A 20,476-nucleotide genomic window follows, 5' to 3' on the forward strand; every position below is an offset into this window, starting at 1 on the left:
GGCAGTTTTGACACACCAAGTCGAGTAATTTTTCGGTGTGCAGTAACACCACATTGGCAATGTAAGATGCTTGTCCTTTGATGTTCGCACGTGAATTATTATTTAGTTAAATTTACTCGTGATGCATTGTAAACAAGCTAGATCTCTACAAATGATCATCGCTCCCGGCACTAAAAACTCCTAGTGTCGTTGTTGTGTACATTTTCGGCATTGGATTCAATCGAAACGTATGAAATTGTATGACGATGTGCTGAGCACTGTTGTTAAAAAAAATAAAAAAAATAGCTTGAAGTATCAGGGTCAGACAAGATTTTAACACTTCCACACTCTGTAGTATTGAAACCACTGGCAGAGGTTTGATTAACAATCAAAGGGACCTTCAGCTTGCAGTTGATTTTCCAGTAACGGGCCTGACGGCGTGTAATAGCCTCTCTTGAACCTGCCAAACCTGATTCTTACCGTAACAGCAAGCTGTATATCGATGTTGTACACAGCAGTATCCGAGTTAAAGTTAGAAATGTCGGTTTGCCCAAACACCACCTCCCCATGCGCTTCAAGAAGTACTTGTTTTTGGAGTCGGGCTGATCACATCCATGATGGTGGTAAGTGTTGGTTCTAACTTGGGCCCTCACTCATCACGCCCTATGTAGGAACTCGTTGGGTAAGTATGTTACTCTACGCCCTAGTAGTACACATGTAAACTGGTCAGTTTTATTGGGTTTGGGTTGGTTTCAATCTGACTCGAGTTAATAGTTTCATTGCTATTTGAAATGTTACTCTTGCATGATCCTGAAAATAGTGGCTTATAGATCGATCTAGGTAAACGTACTAGCAAAGTAATTGTGTGGTCAAGCAAAGTAATTGTGTAGTCAAATGATGGAAAGAAAAATAAATTTGTAGACAATTTTGTAAATTAAATGAGATGAAAGTTGATGATTGAATTATTACTTAAGTTTTGATAAATGTGCTTATTTCCTATTGGTGACACATCATTTGGTTTGCAAAATTTGTGTATAAATTTAGTCTTCATAACATTCCTCTTTATAGAATAGAGGTGTGTATGTATTCATAAGAAAAAAGTACTTAATTGAGATGTGTTGACCCTAAAAACTACCAAGCCTACGTGGCGCGCATGCCGAGTAATTAATAAGCTAATTACGTCATTCGGTTGTGTGAGGGACGTGCCAACTCATCGGCCGAATTTGGCCGGGGAGTAAAATATGTCGATGTGGAGTTGGACACGTTATTGACTTCTTGATCTTACGACTGTGGCACGTCTCGGCCTTCGGGTTCTAGAGCCTGAAGACAAGGTTGCTAGTTCTGCGAAGTTCAATATCAAATTCGACTTTCAATGTGTCGAATATAGTAACTTAGTAACACTTCAATTCGCCAAGAAGGCTAATGAGATGATTTCTACCAACAATGACTCGGAAATTCTTGTTGATCGAGATTTGGATAAATAACCAGTCGGTCTCGAAGCAGTGCTGTTTATCCAAACTAAAAGTGTTCCTAGGTCGGTTGATTTTATGGCTCTAGTGTTGTTTATCTAAACTGAAGGTGCTCCTCGGTTGGTTGATTCTACGACTCTAGTGCTGTCTATCCAAACTGAAGATGTCACCGGTTGCCTTCATAGTGCTGTCTATCCAAACTGAAGATGTGTCGGCGAGAAGAAAGGGGGAGAGGAAAAATCTCAGGGTTGTTGAGAAGCTTTGCGTAGGGCAATTTGTGTGCTGATTTGAAGATGCAGAAGATGCCCTTTCCATTGCCATCGCCTCTGTATTTATGGGAACGCAAAAGTTCAATGACCACATAACAAACTGTTGCCGTAAATCTATATTCACTATAATATTCCTGAGAATATTGTATTTGAAAGCGACCTTATCCACGTAGAAGCCATCTTTATCTCCTTATTTTGTTCAAATCAATCCTAATCCAAGTATTTGATGGCCTCCACGTGTTGGAACCAAGGCATGTACTTTTATCTTCTAGCTACGCATCTCAACCAAGGCATCTTGATCTTTCTACCAAGTCTTTCATCTCACTGACCACATCCTGATCCTTATCCAAACAAGAGACTACACACAGCTGATTACTTCACAATTAGATGGATTCCAAATCTTTTAATTAATTCCCACAAAAAAGAGTTTGATTAACTTAACATCCCTTTGATGACATGGTTATCATCCCAATTGCAGTCACGTACAGTTGGAATTTCCATCTTTATCCTATGCAATATGGAGAGCAATCAAGGCTCAATTAAATAATACACATAACAATGTATATTAACACTCATTGCAGCTCTTGGACTCTTTGGTAACCCGCCATGCAACAGATAATTTTTCAATATTGTCACGGTAATTCAACCAAGATAACATTAGTCTTTAATATCAAATCCAACGAGCTCATAATTCTACTCATTCTACGGTCTCGATTGCTTGGGCCGATAATGTAAAATTTGGTCCAAACAAGTGTTAGATGAAGTCAACATGTAGTTCCATCCACCGTGCTTTGAGGAGTCCATCGAGATTTAAGGAGTTCAGTTTAGTTTGAAAGTGCTACCTGATTAGGTTCCTTGTTTATAGGATATATTTTTTGAATATATGTAATCTGTTACTTTTCTGATTTGTATTATTTGATGTTCAAACTTCCTTGTAAGTAGGGTTTTCAAACCCTCAGATGTAATCGTGAACCTCTTTTAAATACAAGCATCCCACAGTTGAATGGGTATGGAATCACAGTGGAAAACCGGAGTTCTTAAAGTCTTATATGGTTTCTAGAGCTTTTTTTGTCTAACGACAAATATCCTAGTCATTCTTCTTCCCATCCATGCTTCCATGGCTGAAAATAATATTTCCACTGTTAACGCCAACATTCAAAACACCACCTTTCACCCTTTCTCCACTGTCGTGAATATCAAACTAGATAGAACCAACTACCCACTGTGGTTAGCTCAAATGCTTCCTATTTTGAAAAGTAGGGACCTGATGAGGTATGTTGATGGCACGTTGTTGTGTCCCCCAAAACATGTTGATAACTCCATCACTGTGAACTATGCGTACACAACTTGGGTTCAATAGGATCAAATGATCCTAAGCTGGATAAATGGATCCTTGAATGCATCAGTCTTGTCCGTGGTGGCAAGTAAAATAACTGCTCGAGCTACCTGGGAAGCTCTTGAGCAAAGGTATGCATCCACCTCTCAAAATCAAATTTTGTTTCTCAGAAATGAATTAATGCAGAGCAAGAAATGTGATCTATATGTGGCTGATTACCTAGATTGCATGAATGTGATAGCTGACAACCTAGCTCTTGCCAGGCAATCTATGTCTGATGAAGAACTTGTTCAGATTGTGTTGAATAATCTGGGACCAACATTTGAGATGACCATAAATGCTGCACAAGCTCGGGATACTCCTATTACGTATTCAACTCTTGAATCACTGTTGCTGACTACAGAACGTAGAATGACTGAACATCATGTTCCTCTTGTGCAAGGTGCTACTGTCAACTCCTGTGTGGCTTCCAAAGGATGTGGTGGTCGTCCTCGTGGTGGTGGGTGAGGCAACTCTTTGAACCGTGGTACACCTCAAAGAGGATACAATCCTCGAAACAACAACAATACTCAAATAAACCACGGTAATGGTGAAATGGTGGCTTCATGTGGTGATAGAATTATTTGTCAAATTTGTGGCAAACCAGGTCATCCTGCACTTGGCTGCTACTAGTGAATGAATACTGCTTTTGAAGGAAGGATTCCTGCCAAACGTCTCTCGGCCATGACTTCTTCTCCCATCACCCTTAATAAGTAGCATAATGGTTCTTGGCTACTCGACACATGTGCCAACACACATATCACTCTAGAAATTCAGAATTTGGCCAATCCTAAGGAGTATAATGGTAATGATGGTGTGGGAGGTGTAGCTAATAATTTTGGTATTTCTATTGCACATTATGTCTCATATCAACTTGATACTAATGCTTGCTCATTTGCTTGACGTGATATTCTCCATTATCCTTCTGCATCAACTAATATCATCTATGCCTATAGATTTACCTTGGATAATTACCTACTAATTTTTTCACATTTTTTTCCTTGTTAAGGACCTCAAGACACGGAAGATGCTTTTCCAAGGGAGATGTGGGAATGGGTTGTACCCATTTCCAAATGGCTGTGGACATCTCAAGCATACTGTTTCTGCATTTGTGGGAGTTAGGGTGTCGGTTCAAAGGTGGCATGCTCGTCTTGGCCATCATACTAAACCAATAATAAATTTTTTAGTTTCAAATAAGTTGGTACAGATTCATGGTACCTCTAATGTAAGCACAGATTCATGGTACCTCTAATGTAAGCTTTTGTGAGTCATGTCCTTTAGAAAAGCACTAGGCTTCTTTTCAATGTGTCCGATTCTAGGTCTCAATTGCCTTTGCAACTTATCCATTTTGGTGTGTGGTGTTCTCCATGTAATTCTAATGAAGGTTTTCGCTATTATTTGTTATTTGTCGATGACTATTCACTCTTTCTTGGATTTTTCCGATGAAAAACAAATCTGAAGTTTTTGAAATATTTGTGAAATTTAAAGCAAAAGTTGAGAACATGTTTAATTGCTCCATTATAACTCTTCAATGTGATGGAGGTGGTGAATACAAGAGTCATGCTTTCTAACGGTTCTTGGATGTTCATGGCATCTCACAACGTTTTTCTTGCCCTAAACATCCTAAACAAAATGGTTTAGCCGAATGAAAACATCGACACATTGTTGAAACTGAGTCATGCTTTCTCACTCCTTTATGCCAACTAAATTCTGGTTTGATGCATGCTTAACTGCAACTTATCTAATAAACCGGTTGCCAACTCATGTACTGTCCAACACATCACCTTTCGAAAAATTATTTCAAAGAAAACCAAAGTATGAGTTGTTAAAAGTTTTTGGTTGTCTTTGTTTTCCTTGGTTAACACCAAACACTCAAAACAAATTGCAACAAAAATCAAAGTCATGTGTTTTTCTTGGATATTCATTGAACCATTAAGGATACAAATGCTTAGATATGTGCACAAGACAAATTTATTTGTCTCGCCATGTTCTATTCGATGAAGACTTTTTCCCTTTTAAGGGACTCACATCTTCTTTTGAAAGCGTGGCATTTCCAGGTAACAATTATTTGCCTCACTTATTGTTTACATTTCCATTATCTACCACTTCTCCCGTGACTAATCCTTCAACTAATATTTGTCCACCTTAACAAATATCTTCTCCCTCTAATGTCGTTGATCCCATGGAGTCCCATCCTGATGCTACCACTTCACACCATATCAAATTCTCACCTGATGTTGTATCTCAGTTCGTCCTATCTTTAGGCCCTACTATGCCCTTAGAACCCCCACTACAATCAAATGAGCAAGTTTAGAAAGTTCTTAACCTGTGCAAGCCATTGTGCCTAGTAATACTAGACATTCTATGACTACACGTTCTAAATGGGGTGAATCCAAAATATGCTATGCATGTTGCAGTTGATAAATTTCTTGTTGAGCCTACATGTTTTAGTCAAGCAGTCAAGCATCAGGAGTGGAGGGACGCTATGGTGCAAGAGTTTAATGCCCTACAACGGTGTGGAACCTGGAGTCTAGTTCCATATTGTCCTCATATGAACGTGCTGCCAAATAAATGGGTGTTCAAGCTTAAATGATGAGTAGATGGCACTATTGAACGTCATAAAGCTCGATTAATGGCTAATGGATTTCACCAGAAAGCTGGTGTGGATTACACCAAGACTTTTAGTCCAGTGGTTAAACATAGCACCATTCGACTTGTCTTGAGTCTTGCTGTGTCCAAGAAATGGCTTGTACGCCAGCTTGATGTTTAGAATGTGTTTCTGCATGGTTACTTAAATGAACAGGTTTACATGCGTCAACCATCGGGGTTCACTGACAAACAATTTCCAAATCATGTTTGTAAGTTGCAACGTTCTATTTACGGTCTCAAACAAGCGCCTAGGGCTTGGTTCCAATGTTTCTTTGATTTTTTGCTTCAACTGGGGTTTGAAGAGTCTACACCTGATTACAGTTTATTTATGTTCAATAAACGAGGTGTCTATCTTATTCTGTTAATCTATGCAGACGACATTTTAATCATAGGGAATAATCCTCGTCAAATGGCTCATTTGATTAAGAAACTTGGTAGTTTGTTTGCAATGAAGGATTTGGGGCCCCTGAGTTATTTCCTGGGTATTGAAGTAAAGTATAATGGTGATTCCATGCATCTTTGTCAGTCTAAATATGCATTGGACCTCATCTCTCGCACTAAATTCACAGAAGCAAAGCCTATTTCTACTCCGGTGTCGTCTGGTCAGAAGTTGAGTGCTTATGTTGGTGATCCTTATGAAAATCCTGAGTTGTATCGTAGTGTTGTGGGGGCCGATAGTGTAAAATTAGGTCCAAACAAGATGTCAATAATCATACTTTTGGTGACGGGGGTCAATCAACCACCGAAGTCTATGGAAGTTCTATCAGAAATGAAAGGGATTTGTTTCCAAACAGCATAACATACTAACTATGATGTATGGACATGGGGGATGATCGCAGCCCGAAATGGGGAGCCCTACATGCCCCACACAACAATACAGTTAACCAGCAGTTCAGAGATGAGTTAGTTGAGTTAAGAAGGATGGTGGCCCAAAATGCTCAACCTCAGGCTCGCCCGCTGTTCAAGCTCACTTAGCAGAAGCCATACCAAGAGTATATTGATGAGTAAAATCCTTTTCCACTCAACTTCAAGATGCCCGTGTTTCCCACTTTTAGTGAGGAGGATGGTAGTGTATCATCTAGAGATCACATCTTCAAGTTTTTCAATCATTGCATGGCATTTGAAGACAATTATAATTATAAGTTAAGATTGTTTGGGAACTCGTTGGTTGGCCTAGCATCTCAATGGTATTCTCTGTTGCCCCCCAATTCTATTGCTAACTGGGGGCAAATGGAGATGGCTTTTTATGTGCAGTTCTATAGGATGGAGCCCGAGATGTCTATTAATGACCTAGTGGAGGTGAAGCAATACAAACATGAATTTATAGAAGACTTTGTGATGAAGTTCAGAAGGACAAGAATGAGGTGCCAATTCCTTACCAATCATGCCCAACTCATATCCATTCCTCATAAGGCTTTGAGGAAAAAGTTTTATGATGTACAGTTCAATGAGTTACAAGAGTTGGTAATTGATACCACAAAGTACAAAAAGTTGTTGCTTGAGGAACAACAAATGAAGCACTCATCTAAGGCTCCTCATTTTTACAAAAATAAAGCTGCAATTCACCAAGTGGAGTTTGAAAGAGCTGAGCCAGAACAAAATGATGGCCATGGAAGAGAAGGGATGGACATGTGTACGGTAGAGATGACTACCCCCTTTAAAACTTTAATAGTGAATGGTTTATTTCAACTAGTCAAGGATTAGAAAGTGGTGATGAATGATGGTGGATTTGTTCCTATGAAGCTTCCTAAATACCAGAGTTATTCTTTTGATCTAACCAAGGCCTTATAGACCTTTGAAGAGTTGGTGCGGGCAAGAGTGATTGTGCCCGACAACACCAAAAAGATGCCTAAACCAGAAGACCTTAGAGGAAAGAAGTATTCGAAGCTGCATTATACCTTTAATCATTCCATAACCAATCGTGTCCAGTTCAGGGATTGGATACAAGACCTAATAGTGAAAGGAAAGTTGCTGTTAGAAAAACCACAGGCCAATATGATGATTGACATGGATCCCTTCCCAAAAGCCCCAATAAACATGATCAACCTAACTTGGGCTGAAAAAAAGGAAAGGAAAAGCCACCTGGGAAGTGAATGCAGAAAGAAGGCAAGTTGACAAACCAATAGAAGGAACTATCAAGCCGTCCGAGAAACCCAAAACAGCCATAGTTAAAGGGTTAATGTTGTGTAGTAAGTGCCAATGTGAATGTGAGTTAGAAGTGCCAGCATCAGGAGTTATTATTGATCAAGAATTGATCAGAAGAAGAGAGAAAGAGGAACAAGAAGTCCGCATAAGTATCATTAATTGAGAAAGAAACTTCCAGAAATGTTTTCCAAAGGTTGGGGGAAGATTATCAACCAAAGGGCTTATCAGAGGTATTCAGAAATTATGAAGCCTCCAAAGAGGTGGAGGACATAGAAGTCAAAATACCAAAATGGGTGGATGTAAACCCTCCCCAACCAAGTTACAATGATGTCAGAATGAAGGGAAAAACAAAAAGTATTATATCTCCATTCACCAAGAAAGATTCTGCCCGACTCAGGCGAAAATGGTACGTAGTAGGAAAAGATGGGAGACATGTCAAGGAAATGGGAGCCTATATAACCAGGAAAGTTCAGAGGCAGAACAAAGCTCACATGAACTCATTAAAAGTCTTCACTACCTCATAAACCTCTGAAAATGTGAAGTTTGAGAAAGTACCTCATGGGGGAAGAAATCAACTTCATTGGAGAAGTAAAAAGGAGGTAGAAAAGGCAAATAGCAAGATTGAGGGGGAAGGAGATCATATGCCACTTAATGACTTAGAGAATGAGCCTTATATGCTTGGAAGCTACAAATGTCTATTTTCTGGAGCACTTCATTGATTGCTAATATCATTTTTCTAGAAGAAGTTATGACCATTCTAACACTGAAAAGTTCCCAAGAGGCTGAGCAGTTAGTAACTGACAAGAAAGCAATGAAAGTAATAAATCCAATAAATCTAGCAGCCAAAACTGATGCAACCAAGAACAAGCCATCTGACACCCATTTAAATATCAAAGGAAATGGAATTAAAGATGAGGATTAAGTGGGAGTAATGGGCATAAAGGCTACCTAAAGAGTTACAATTGTTTTACCATTTCTTCTCACTTATTGTCATCACACTAAATGGCTGTTAGTGGGGTAAGTTATGGAGAAGAAACTGGGGCAGCAAGCAAGAACAAAAAGGCTGCAGGTTGTAGCGGCAAAAGAGGAAAAAAAGAAAAAAAAAATGGAAAGGTGCAGCTGACGAAAACGGGAGGGAAGAAAGCAAGGCAGCAAGAAGTTGGACGAGTAAGAGGGAAGCAATAGAAAAAAGAGGAAATCTTGGCATTCTCTTCTTTCGGTTTTATCTTCTCAAACCCATGTATTTCTTTTGGTTTAATTTGAGAATAATGTGTAACTAAATTTTTAGTAGTTAGGGGCTGTTTTGAACCCAAATATGATTGCAAACGTGTTATGACATTTTGTTTGAATTACTTTTATGAATGAATGAAAATTGGTTCACTACTTATGTTAGTGATGAATTCTTTATGTGTTTTCTACGGATGCATACTTAGTAAGCATATCTAGAATTCTAATGCTATGAATATGTGTGTGCCTACCCTTGTCGAATGAGGACCTACATATGTTCTAGAGTAGTACTTGTTAATTGTGATTAACATGTGAACCAAAATCTAGGATAAGTAAGACAACGCTAGTACTTACGATACCTTGTGATGACTCAAACTCTTTTCGTTCTTAATGATTTCTACTTGTTAAATCTATGAACACACCATTCTAGATTGCATGCTAGGGACTAAGTTAAGTTTAAAACGTCATTTTCTTAACATACTACATAAGAAAGAGTAATAGATTGAGTTCTAACAGTGAGCCAAACTTGAGCATCTTCATCCAGAAATAAAAGGAATTTGAATGAAACATAACATGTTTGCATGATTATTTGGTGGTGGGTAGCAATTCCCCTAACTCGTTTTTCTTAATTTGTGAACTACTTAAAATATGTTTCTGTTATGTTTTTGTTCGATTTAATTTAAATAGCAAATCAATTCCAAAAATCCCAAAAATTTGTGTGAGTCTATCTCTGTGTGTCTAGTGTCTGCAGATAAAATTTCATAAACTTTAGATAAGTGTAAGTTGGTCTAATAATTATTTTTCGATGGCTGGTCAGTAGGGGCAGCAACCCAATTTTTGTGACATTTTAAGTAGTTAGATAAAACAATCTTTTACGAGAAAGACCCTTATATTCATATGCTACATTTGTGTGCTACTTTGTGGTGTGCTTTTAATCCTATCACGTTTGCAGCAGGAAAACCGGTGCTGGCAGCGGCGATTGAAAAATTATGCCCATTCAATTTTTTTGGAACGAGCATATGACTAGGATTATCTGAATGATGAACATAGTATGGGTTTGATGAATCCATACCAATATTGCCATTGGTTTGGTTGTTTTGTGGTGGTGGTTGAACTAATGTGTCTGACATAATGTTTATGATGTTTGGAAAAAAAAAATGATGAGGGTTGAAAACGTAGGCTATCAGGCACCAGGGCCTTATGCTCTGTATACCATGTTAAAATGGCTGAATGAAGAGGAGTGTCAGATTGAAGGATTTTGTATTGACAGAGTACATCGTACATTATATATGCAACTAAGTCAACTAATCAACCCTACATTAATGGTTAGGAAACAATGACCCACATTTAGTGGGATTTGACTCAAACCTGTTTAGGTAAATATATTACAAAATGTATGTATTACATATAATATCGTATAATATTTCCTAATAGACTTTTACCCAAAGAGGAAGCCACACATTAATACTGTAAACACCAGCAGCAGTCTCCGAGTTAAAACATGGAAATGTCGCTTTCCCCAACGACCACCGATCCCTGACCTTCGACAAGTACACTATGCAAAATGGTAGTGTTCTTGTGACCTTGGAAAAACAACGTCGAATTCAAATTCACTCGGGCAAACGTCTTCTTTTCTGTAGTCAGCAACGACTGGGATGCGGCAGTAGTATATCCCAACCGTTTTGTTGGGATTTCTGATGGTGACGTTGAACGAAAGATTGTACGAGAGAGTGTTGGTCTCGTTAGTGAAACTGAATTGCGTTAGGTAATCATTGGTGATGGTGAATTTTGGCTCGTCGGGATGGAAGACGAGCCAAGATATGACAACGGCTAACACTAAGTAGATAATTATATAGGAGCACCAGCATGTGGGTGATGTCGACCAGACCGGTCGAGTAGTTGTTTATAAGAAAGAAGTTGAAATTAATAAGCAAATATCCTAATTATATCGTTATATTAAAAACAAACATATATTATGCAGAAGACGATACTGGCTACATTTCCTCTTGCATTTCCCTTTGTACCTTCTCCACTATTGTTTGCCAGTGAACTTTGTTTTCACTTAAAAATGAGTATTAAATGTGTTTAACAAGGCCTAAATTATAATTACTAAAAATATGACTTTAGCCCCTGAAACTCAAGTTTCTTTACATAAAACCCGACATAGTATAAAACCCAATGACTAGGCTCCACATAAGCAAATTCATTAATCATGTTTGTCTTTACACATTTTGCATCTTTTAGATGCCTAAAACACCCCTAATTACGATTTTAATGTATACATTTAATTCTACGCAGATTTGAAGGGAGATATTAATGAAAAAAATGCATTAATGTTTAAAATCATTGCACATTAATATATCATAACAAATTGTATATTAATGCTTTTGTAAAAAAAAAAAAAATCACTAATGTTATACTTTCCTTAAGATTTCGTAATTGTTTTTCAAATTTGCATAAAATTAGACAATTCTTGTCATTTTCTTACCAAATGAAAATATGAAAGGGCACTATAAAATTTTCCCAGTAATAATACATGCAAAATAATTTACTTATAAAATAAAAGAAATGTTATTTCATTCAAAATAAATTTATCTATATTTTATATAATAATATAGGTGAATCATTGCACACATATATATTAGTAATAAAATGTGCCCAATATATATGTAATAATGCATGCAAATAAATCACCTACAAATAAAGGAATTTTGGTTAAAAATAATATATCTACTACTTTCAATATTTTTTTTTTTTTTTACAAACATAATGTGCCTACAACAATGTGCGTACAACATAATCTACCTATTGTTTAATCTTATAAAAAAAACTAATGTATCTACTGTTTTATTTTAATGGCCATAATTTGTCTTGGTTTAGTTTACTAAATAATTTAGGCACTGTTTAACTTGACCAAAACAATGTAACTACTATTTTAATTTACCTACAAAATAAATGCTATTTGATTCAAAATTAATTTACTTATATGTTGCATATAAATATAGATAAATTATTTTTAACACATACATATATAATAACAAATAAAAAAATGTCTAATCTATGTAAATAATTTACTTACAGCATAAAATATTAATTGGTTGTTATTTTATCAAACAATATTATTTGATGCAAAATAACTGATTGTACGAAGGATTTTCTTTTTTCATACGAGAAATGTGCCCATAATTGTTTATGAATATGGATAAATTAATATTATATATATATATATATGTTACTAATATTTATGATACAAGAAAGGTAAAATTTCCATATGGGGTTAATTGCTAATCATAATTAGGCTTTTGTGGCATAAGTTGTAAATATGTTGTAATAATTGGTTATATATTTGTCTACATGGTAGTCTATTTGATTTTTGGGTTTTATTTGAATGTTTAATATTATGTGGGTTTTTGTTTGGAAAATAGGAATTTCAAGGGCCTTTCTCTAAAGAACCATTATAATTACCTTTTCATGCTTATTTTCCCTTAATGAGGGCTAAATTGGTAAATAGGGACAATAAGAGAGGTTTTTAAGTACATATAAGTAAAAATATGTTGTAAGGAAAAATCAAACATGAACCTCTAGTGTTTAATAAAAATATTTTCATTTCATTTTTTTATACGATCGAAAGCAAGAAGGGAAAAATCAAACATGAACCTCTAGTGTAAGAGTAAAATATTCTGATCAACTAAGTTTTTTTGAGTAAATCGATATTTTTACACTAGGTGGAGGGGGAGTTCGGCTAAGCCACCCAATGAACAACCTAATTTGGTAATTGAATTCGCTATCCACGAGATTCGAACCTAAGACCTCTCACTTCCAAGTGAAGAGGAATACCACCAGACCGTAATACTGAGTGGCTCTTGATCAACTAAATTATATAAGCAAAAATCGTCTTTCTGAACATAAGCATACTGACAAAGGGCATTGCTGTGTGAAAAAATGTTACCAATTAAGAGAGCTATCATTGTGTGTCTTACACCACATTACACGGCGATCGATTGATGTATGAAATCCACAAAATAGTTGTTCCTAGCTAGAATGAGTGTAGGAAACAAAAACCTTTTCCGTATATTACAATCTTCCATCAAGATATCTTGGATGAGGTCAGGGGATCCTCAAACCAAAGACACTCATGGTCAAAGTACAATGCCAATTCCGCTAATCTGTAGGCTGCCATATTAGCAATTCTGCGCACATGAGAAACTTGAGCCTGAGGAATGAAACGTAAAGCCACCTTAATGTCTTCAGCAATCATGCTCAGCAGGGAGAAATCACATTGTAAACTACCCAGAGCATGCACAAGTCTGATAGAATCACTTTCCAAGGAACACCGTCACAAGCTGCCATAAATTCAATCATATCATGAGAGTTCACCACGTCAGACACTCGCCAACAAACGCACCGTGAAACTACCCTTCATCATCTCTAACCAGTACCCCAATTCAATCTCTCATTTATATTTACACTCGTCAAAATAATAATAATAAGAAAGTGTTCGAAAGGAGCCTATCAAAATCCACATACTAACAGGAAATGAATGTGATTATAAGCAAGAAATACATACCATTTCAAAGCTTATTCTCACTTTTGCAAACCTCCATGTCTTATGTTTAATAAACAATGAAACATTAATTTTTTGTTTAAAGAAACAAATGTTGTGTCCAAATAAATTTTGTTTTCATGTTAAGTTCCTCCGAAGTCGTCATTCAGGACACCGAGTTCTTTTTTTTTCTTCTGAGGGTAAAGATTTTGGCTAAGCCATATATTGATTGGAAATGGATCATTAAGGTATCAAAATTGCCATTCATGACATTGAACCTGAGGTCTTCACTTACAAAAAATACAAAAAATACAAAAAAAAAAAAAAATCACTAAACCATAATGTTAATTGTCGTGATTTGAGATTAATTTTAAAATAATAACAAGTAAAAAAAGGGAGTCATACCAATATAATAAAAAAAAAATTCAAAATTTGGGAAAACAAAAAATTCCTATATACAAACACGTAGATTGCCTTGAAATGACAAGCGAGTGATACAAAAAAGATAATCTACTCTAAACTAAAAACGTGAAACAAATTTAATGGTCGGCCTTATCACACTTGGTGCTCTGAAAAATTTCAGCTGGTTTTCCGCTAGAACTCAACGCAACCTTCAAATAGCAAGCCATCTGGAGCTCCTTCTCATCCTTGTACGTAGCAATCTTGGTCCAATACCTAAAATAGATCTTCAACGTGATGTAAAATACCAAACTATTCCTAAAATTTGAAGCCTCCTCATTTGTAAGAGCCGTCACCGGTCGGTGTCCCTCGAAGAGAGTGGAGGAGAGGGAGGTGAGTCAGGGAGGAATGGGTTTTTGGGTTTCAGTTTTTTTATTTTATTTTATTTTTATTTTTTTAATAGGGTAAATTATTATAATATTTTAAATGCGTAAAAAAATTTAATTTTTTGCCACATGGCACGAATTTGGCAGCCACGTCAGCTCTTAACTGACCAATTGATGAAAAATGTAACGGATGTATTGTATTGAAATAAAATAGTACGTGAGGTATAAAAGTGAAATGTTTTGAAGATGTTGTATGAGGATGCAATAAACCTCAAACCTAAGATGGTAAATTGTAATTTACCCTTTTTTTAATTAATATGTAAAATTACTAGAATGTTCATGCCAAGTCAGCAAGTTAACAGTTTATGTGCTGAAGTTTAATGAAACAAGGTAAAAGAGACACAAAAGTATAAATACAAGGAGTAAAGTCAAACAAAATAGATTGCATGAGATAAAATAAAATGTTGTGAAATGGACAAGTGTCATATATAGCTAAAAATAATTGTTTTTAACAATATAAACTTTAGAGAGAATAGTAAACTATTTCTATACTCATTATCAGAAGAGAACAACGAGCCTTGACGCACATAAGCCTGATCGAGGGAGAGGTACATATATAACACAAAGATAGGGAAGATGTTGTCATGATCAGAGCCTTCAACTTTGGGAAGAAACACATGAAAACTGCGAAATAATTGTCGAAAACCCAAGTCATTTTTGCCGTTGTAACATTGTGTCCGGGCTCCATATCCTACCTTAGTGGAAGATCTTGCCATTGTCACTTGGATTTTCCATTGAAACCACAAAAGACTAGAAATCAGTTCTCGAATACTGATCGAAAAAATTCTCTACCCAATCTGCATCAAAATAGGCATCTTACATTATTTTTTGTCATGTATTTCTAAGAGTTGATTAACATATGATGTGATATAGAGGGATATGCATGGATGAATTTTAGTTTAGATTTAGTTTTTAAATTAGTAGTTGATTAATTACTGTTCTTGCCTCAATATATATAAGGGTTTTCTCATTTAACGTAAGTGTGAATTTAGACAGAATTGGAACTTCGTAAGAGAAACGTAGAAACGCATATTCATGTACATTACCTTTTATACGTGGTCCACGATGACTCCAATCTACAAATTACATCTTTATTCCTTTACTAGTACTTCCAGAAACCTGCACAAATCATCATATACTTGGTTAAATAAAAGTTTAGAAGTCCATAGAATAGTCATATTTAGTTAGCTTAGGGACGTTCAAAAACTTAGAGCCAACCCTACAGAGAAAGGGCAACAACAGAGAAACTTTCTTTAGGAACTATCAATTGGCACCTAAAAAAGTTATCTTGCAATCATCTCGAGAAAATTTCTCTCTTAAATTTCTCATAAACGGCGAGTGCATATAATGACCTTAGAACATTTTTTTAAAATTTATTATTAAGGAAAGAGGGAACAATGACGTAGCTAGGAATTATTCGGTGCCAAAATTAATACTACAAAATTAAATTTTTAATCTTTTGTTGCCTACATTGTTATATAATAGTAAACCTGAAAGTAATAGTTTGAAACAAGAAATTTATACTATGTTTTCTAGGCTTCTAGCCTCAAAACTTTTAAGTAAATAAAAAAAAAGAACTATTTTTTATATGAAAGTTTTAATTTATTATTATTAAATTATAATATTGGTTAAAGCGATGAGCTTATTTAACATTTATAATTTATTAGCTCTTATTTTTCTTAAAAACAGTCTTAAGATTCAAAATTTCATTTGCAAAGTGAAATATAACAATTAAAAATCACAAAACATCCCAAAAGATTAATATTTTTAAGCTTAAAGAATCAAAACTATCCTATGCTATAGCCTAGGTGAGCCTTCTACTTGGCTCCGCCAGTGAGAGGGAAGGGTTCGAAACTACTATAATAAGTAAAGGAGGGGAAAGTTTCGAACTCAAGATGCATGGATAGAAATCTAACATCCTAACTACTAGGATATTAGACCACATGAGACTTTAGAAAATAAATTATAATAGTGAGGGACCAATTACAACTAATTTTTCGTTTCTAGTCATTTGCATGCTAGAAAGGTGCATACTCATGATATCTGTAGAACATATTTCTCTACAATTTTTAGATTAGCACCTGTTACCAGCCAATTGCGACATATCTTGTTAATAGCCTGTTGGTCATAGCATTCAAAAGTTAGAAATGGAAAGAGGAGTAGACAGATGCAAACCTTTTCGCAATCGGTACTCTCAAATTTATCAGAAGATTTTCCCTTGGAATTTATCAAGGGAACCTTCAACTTGCATTCCACCTTATACTCGTTAAAAATATCTACCTTAGTAAACCTGGACAGAACCTTAATTTTGATCTTCAAAACGATATCAAAACTCGTACCACCCTTAATTTTTGAAGCCACATCGCCCTTAAGAGACTTCTGCCCCTTGAACACTAGTGGAGTCACTGCACTTGTCTTCGTGCTCGCTACATCGAATGTGCTCAAACTAACTGCACTTAAATCCTTGTCATCATAAGTAGCAACAGCTTCAAATTTGTCATACTTGTAGTCAAAATTTTTTTCACGATTTTCAACGGTTATGTTGGCAACTAGGTTGTATTCGAGGGTTTTTCCAGACCCCGTACCAAACTGCGTCAACGCGGCATCAGTCACCTTGTAGCTCGCTTCTAATGAAGGGCCTAGTTTATCCCGAAACACGAACAGGACAGCGATGCCGATGAAGAAAAGACCCAAGAAAAGGAGGCAGCAGCAGCAACAACATTGTTTAGAACCCATAGCTGATCGAGATCCAAGGGACAGATTTTGAATTAATTTAAATTTTGAACGAAGTGCAAAAATGTTCTTTTCTGTTTCGTTGATCTTCCGGCAAACACCAACCCGCAAAATTTAACCACCAAGACGAGAAGGCCTGCTAACCGGACATTTTATTTTTACATGCCAAAGTATAAATATGGCATTGAGGATATTATACGCGGATACTACGAGTATTTTGAAAACTCATCCCGTTTTAGTGTATCTAATTTGAGGAATGGCTAGTTTTGAGGCCGACCATACAATTTAATTAGTTTTAGTACCTTATCTTGAAAATGCCAAAGTAGGCTATTGAAAATCTCTTAAATGTAATAATTACTTGTTCTTTAAACTTCATGCCATCCACTCCCTCAAGGAGAGACAAGCTCTGATGGACTCTCGAGAAATACTTACATAAACAAAATCGGTGATTGCTAGTTGTTGAAATCGATGATTGCTAGTCGTTGATGTATTTGACTAGCTTCTAAAAAAGATGACTCTTGAAAAATACTTTTTGTTCGGATAATTATGATATTCCTCTAAGAAGCACGTAGATGAGTATCTCCAATGGAGATGTAAAAAGATACATGTTAAATGTTAATTTGATAGCTGATGTGGATGTTATATTTTGTTTTCCTCCAACTCATATGTTTTTTTGTTATAATTAATATTTGTAGGATCACATTAAAAAAAATTTAAGATTTATAATTGGTACATTAATAGGACCAATGTCACATCCCGGCTCAGGGCGGATCACTTCCCGGGCCCGCCCCACTACCGTAGCACAATATTGTTCGCTTTGGGCTTATCATTCCCTCACGGTTTTGTTTTTTAGGAACTCACGAGCAACTTCCCAGTGGGTCACCCATCACAGGATTGCTCTAGCCCCCTTCTCGCTTAACTTCGAAGTTCCTACGGAACCCGAAGCCAGTGAGCTCCCAAAAGGCCTCATGCTAGGTAGGGATGGGAATATACATATAAGAATCACTCCCCTGGGCGATGTGGGATGTCACAATCCACCCCCCTTAGGGGCCCGACGTCCTCGTCGGCACACACGCGACCAGGGTTAGGCTCTGATACCAAATTGTCACATCCCGGCCCAGGACGGATCACTTCTCGGGCCCGCTCCACTACCGTAGCACGATATTGTCCGCTTTAGGCTTACTATTCCCTCACGGTTTTGTTTTTTGGGAACTCACGAGCAACTTCCTAGTGGTTCACCCATCACAGGATTGCTTTAGTCCCCTTCTCGCTTAACTTCGGAGTTCCTACGGAATCCGAAGCCAGTGAGCTCCCAAAATGCCTCGTGCTAGGTAGGGATGAGAATATACATATAAGGATCACTCTCCTGGGCGATGTGGGATGTCACAACCAACGACACAATAAAATAATTAAAGAATTAATTGGCAACACCTGTTTATTATGTTAAATTTGACAGCCAATGACTCATACGTCAGTATACGTAGGATAGATATATTAGTTGGAGCTTCTTTTTACCTTTAATTTGATTGCATGACATTCTACTTAGGATTGACATATCCTTTGAAGATGGTCGTAGACTGAGGTGCGGGTATTTCACTATTTTTTAAGAGATTCAACCGATCACTGCGGTTTCACGAAATCTACAAAACTAGTACAACAATATGTCTCCTCTAGTATACATCAGGTCAACTGAATCATTGTGTGATTCAAACCTATCTGCACAAAAGGAATAGTCCAAAACTTCACCACACAAACACCTTTATTTGGCCAGTAAGTAGAAACGAAAAGATGGAGGAATACAAAATAATTGTTGTGGAGAGGAATACAAAATAATTGTTGTGGAGAGAAATCGGAAAGATGGACGAATACAAAATAATTGTTGTGGAGAGGAATCGGATAGTGAGATCATGAATAAAATGATCATGTTGAAAGTACTACTAACTATAGGTTTATTATCACCTTAATGAATAGGATTAGAAGCACAAATTAACAAGAAAAAAATTACAAGAGTTACATAAGATGAAAAGCTAAAAGACACCATCTTAATTTCCAATTACTAAAATAAATAATAGGGTAAAGTACAAAAAATTACCTTAACTATTGGTGTCACGATACTTTTATACCTCATCTTTTAAAATTGATAATGTCATACCTCATCTTTAGAATTTGGTCCAATATTATACATTTCGTTACTTGACCGTTTACCTTTCAGTTAAATGCAAACGTGGCTTAATCCAGGTCCCACTTTCTATTAAAAAATTAATAAATATTATTAAAAACTAAAAAAAATCATTTAATAATTTTTAAATATTAAAATAATAAAGAAAAGTTTAAAAAAAAAAAAAAAAAAAACCTTATGTTCGTACCCTCCCTCCCCCCCCCCCCCAACACCTCCCTCTTCTCTCTTTTCTCCCCATCTTCATCTTTTTCTCCCTTCCAGCCCCCTTCCTGCAACCCAGAAAAAAAGGAGGAAGAAGAAGAAGGAAAAAAAAAAAAAAACCGAATTTGCATCCCAAGAAGAAGAAGAAGAAAACCAAATTTGCAACTCAGAAGAAGAAGAAGAAGAAGAAAACCAAATTTGCAACTCAAAAGAAGAAGAAGAAGAAGAGGAAGAAGAAGAAGAAGAAGAAGAAGGAAAAAAAAAAAAAACTCGAATCTGCAACCCAGAAGAAGAAGAAGAAGGAGGAAGAAGGAGGAGGAGGAGGAGGAAGAAGAAGAAGAAGAAAAAAAAAACCCCCGAATCTGCAAAAGAAGAAGGAGGAAGAAGAAGGAGGAGGAGGAGGAGGAGGAAGAAGGAGGAAGAAGGAGGAGGAGGAGGAGGAGGAGGAAGAAGAAGAAGAAAAAAAAAACCCAAATTTGCAAAAGAAGGAGGAAGAAGAAGAAGAAGAAGAAAAATAAAAAAAAAACCGAATCTGCAAAAGGAGGAGGAGGAAGAAGGAGGAGGAGAAGGAAGAAGAAGAAGGAAAAATAAAAAAAAATACCTGAATTTGCAAAAGAAGAAGGAAGAAGAAGGAGGAGGAAAGTGGGATTTTTTTTTTTTTTTTAAAACTTTTTTTTAATATTTAAATTTTTTTTTTAGTTTTTAATAATTTTTTAATAGAAAGTGGGATCCGGATTAAGCCACGTCAGCATTTAACTGAAAGGTAAACGGCCAAGTAACGGAAGGTATAACATTGGACCAAATTCTAAAGATGAGGTATGACATTGTCAATTTTAAAAGATGAGGTATGAAAGTGTCGTGA

At 36.3% G+C, this 20,476-nt stretch overlaps 1 protein-coding gene and 1 pseudogene across 1 annotated transcript; both read right to left on the minus strand.

Annotated features, from left to right (window-relative positions):
• Window positions 1–263: 263 nt before the first annotated feature.
• On the minus strand, window positions 264–13,371 carry LOC148692544 (NDR1/HIN1-like protein 3; annotated as a pseudogene).
• Window positions 13,372–14,851: 1,480 nt separating this feature from the next.
• On the minus strand, window positions 14,852–17,381 carry LOC137744158 (NDR1/HIN1-like protein 10). The gene is made up of 3 exons (XM_068484028.2): window positions 16,677–17,381; window positions 15,548–15,620; window positions 14,852–15,298 (listed from the first exon to the last, which is right to left on the minus strand). Exons 1-2 carry the CDS (start codon window positions 17,235–17,237, stop codon window positions 15,585–15,587), a joined length of 597 nt encoding a protein of 198 aa, XP_068340129.1. The 5' UTR covers window positions 17,238–17,381; the 3' UTR covers window positions 14,852–15,298; window positions 15,548–15,584.
• Window positions 17,382–20,476: the final 3,095 nt, after the last annotated feature.

Source organism: Pyrus communis, chromosome 12 (assembly GCF_041283825.1).
Source record: "Pyrus communis isolate YQ-2024b chromosome 12, ASM4128382v1, whole genome shotgun sequence".
NCBI lineage: Eukaryota > Viridiplantae > Streptophyta > Magnoliopsida > Rosales > Rosaceae > Pyrus > Pyrus communis.

Coding starts and splice junctions, on each gene's coding strand:
- LOC137744158 (XM_068484028.2), bottom strand. CDS start 17,237: ATGGGTTCTAAACAATGTTGTTGCTGCTGCTGCCTCCTTTTCTTGGGT. Junction 15,621..16,676: donor AGAGTACCGATTGCGAAAAG/GTTTGCATCTGT, acceptor TGATTTGTGCAG/GTTTCTGGAAGTACTAGTAA.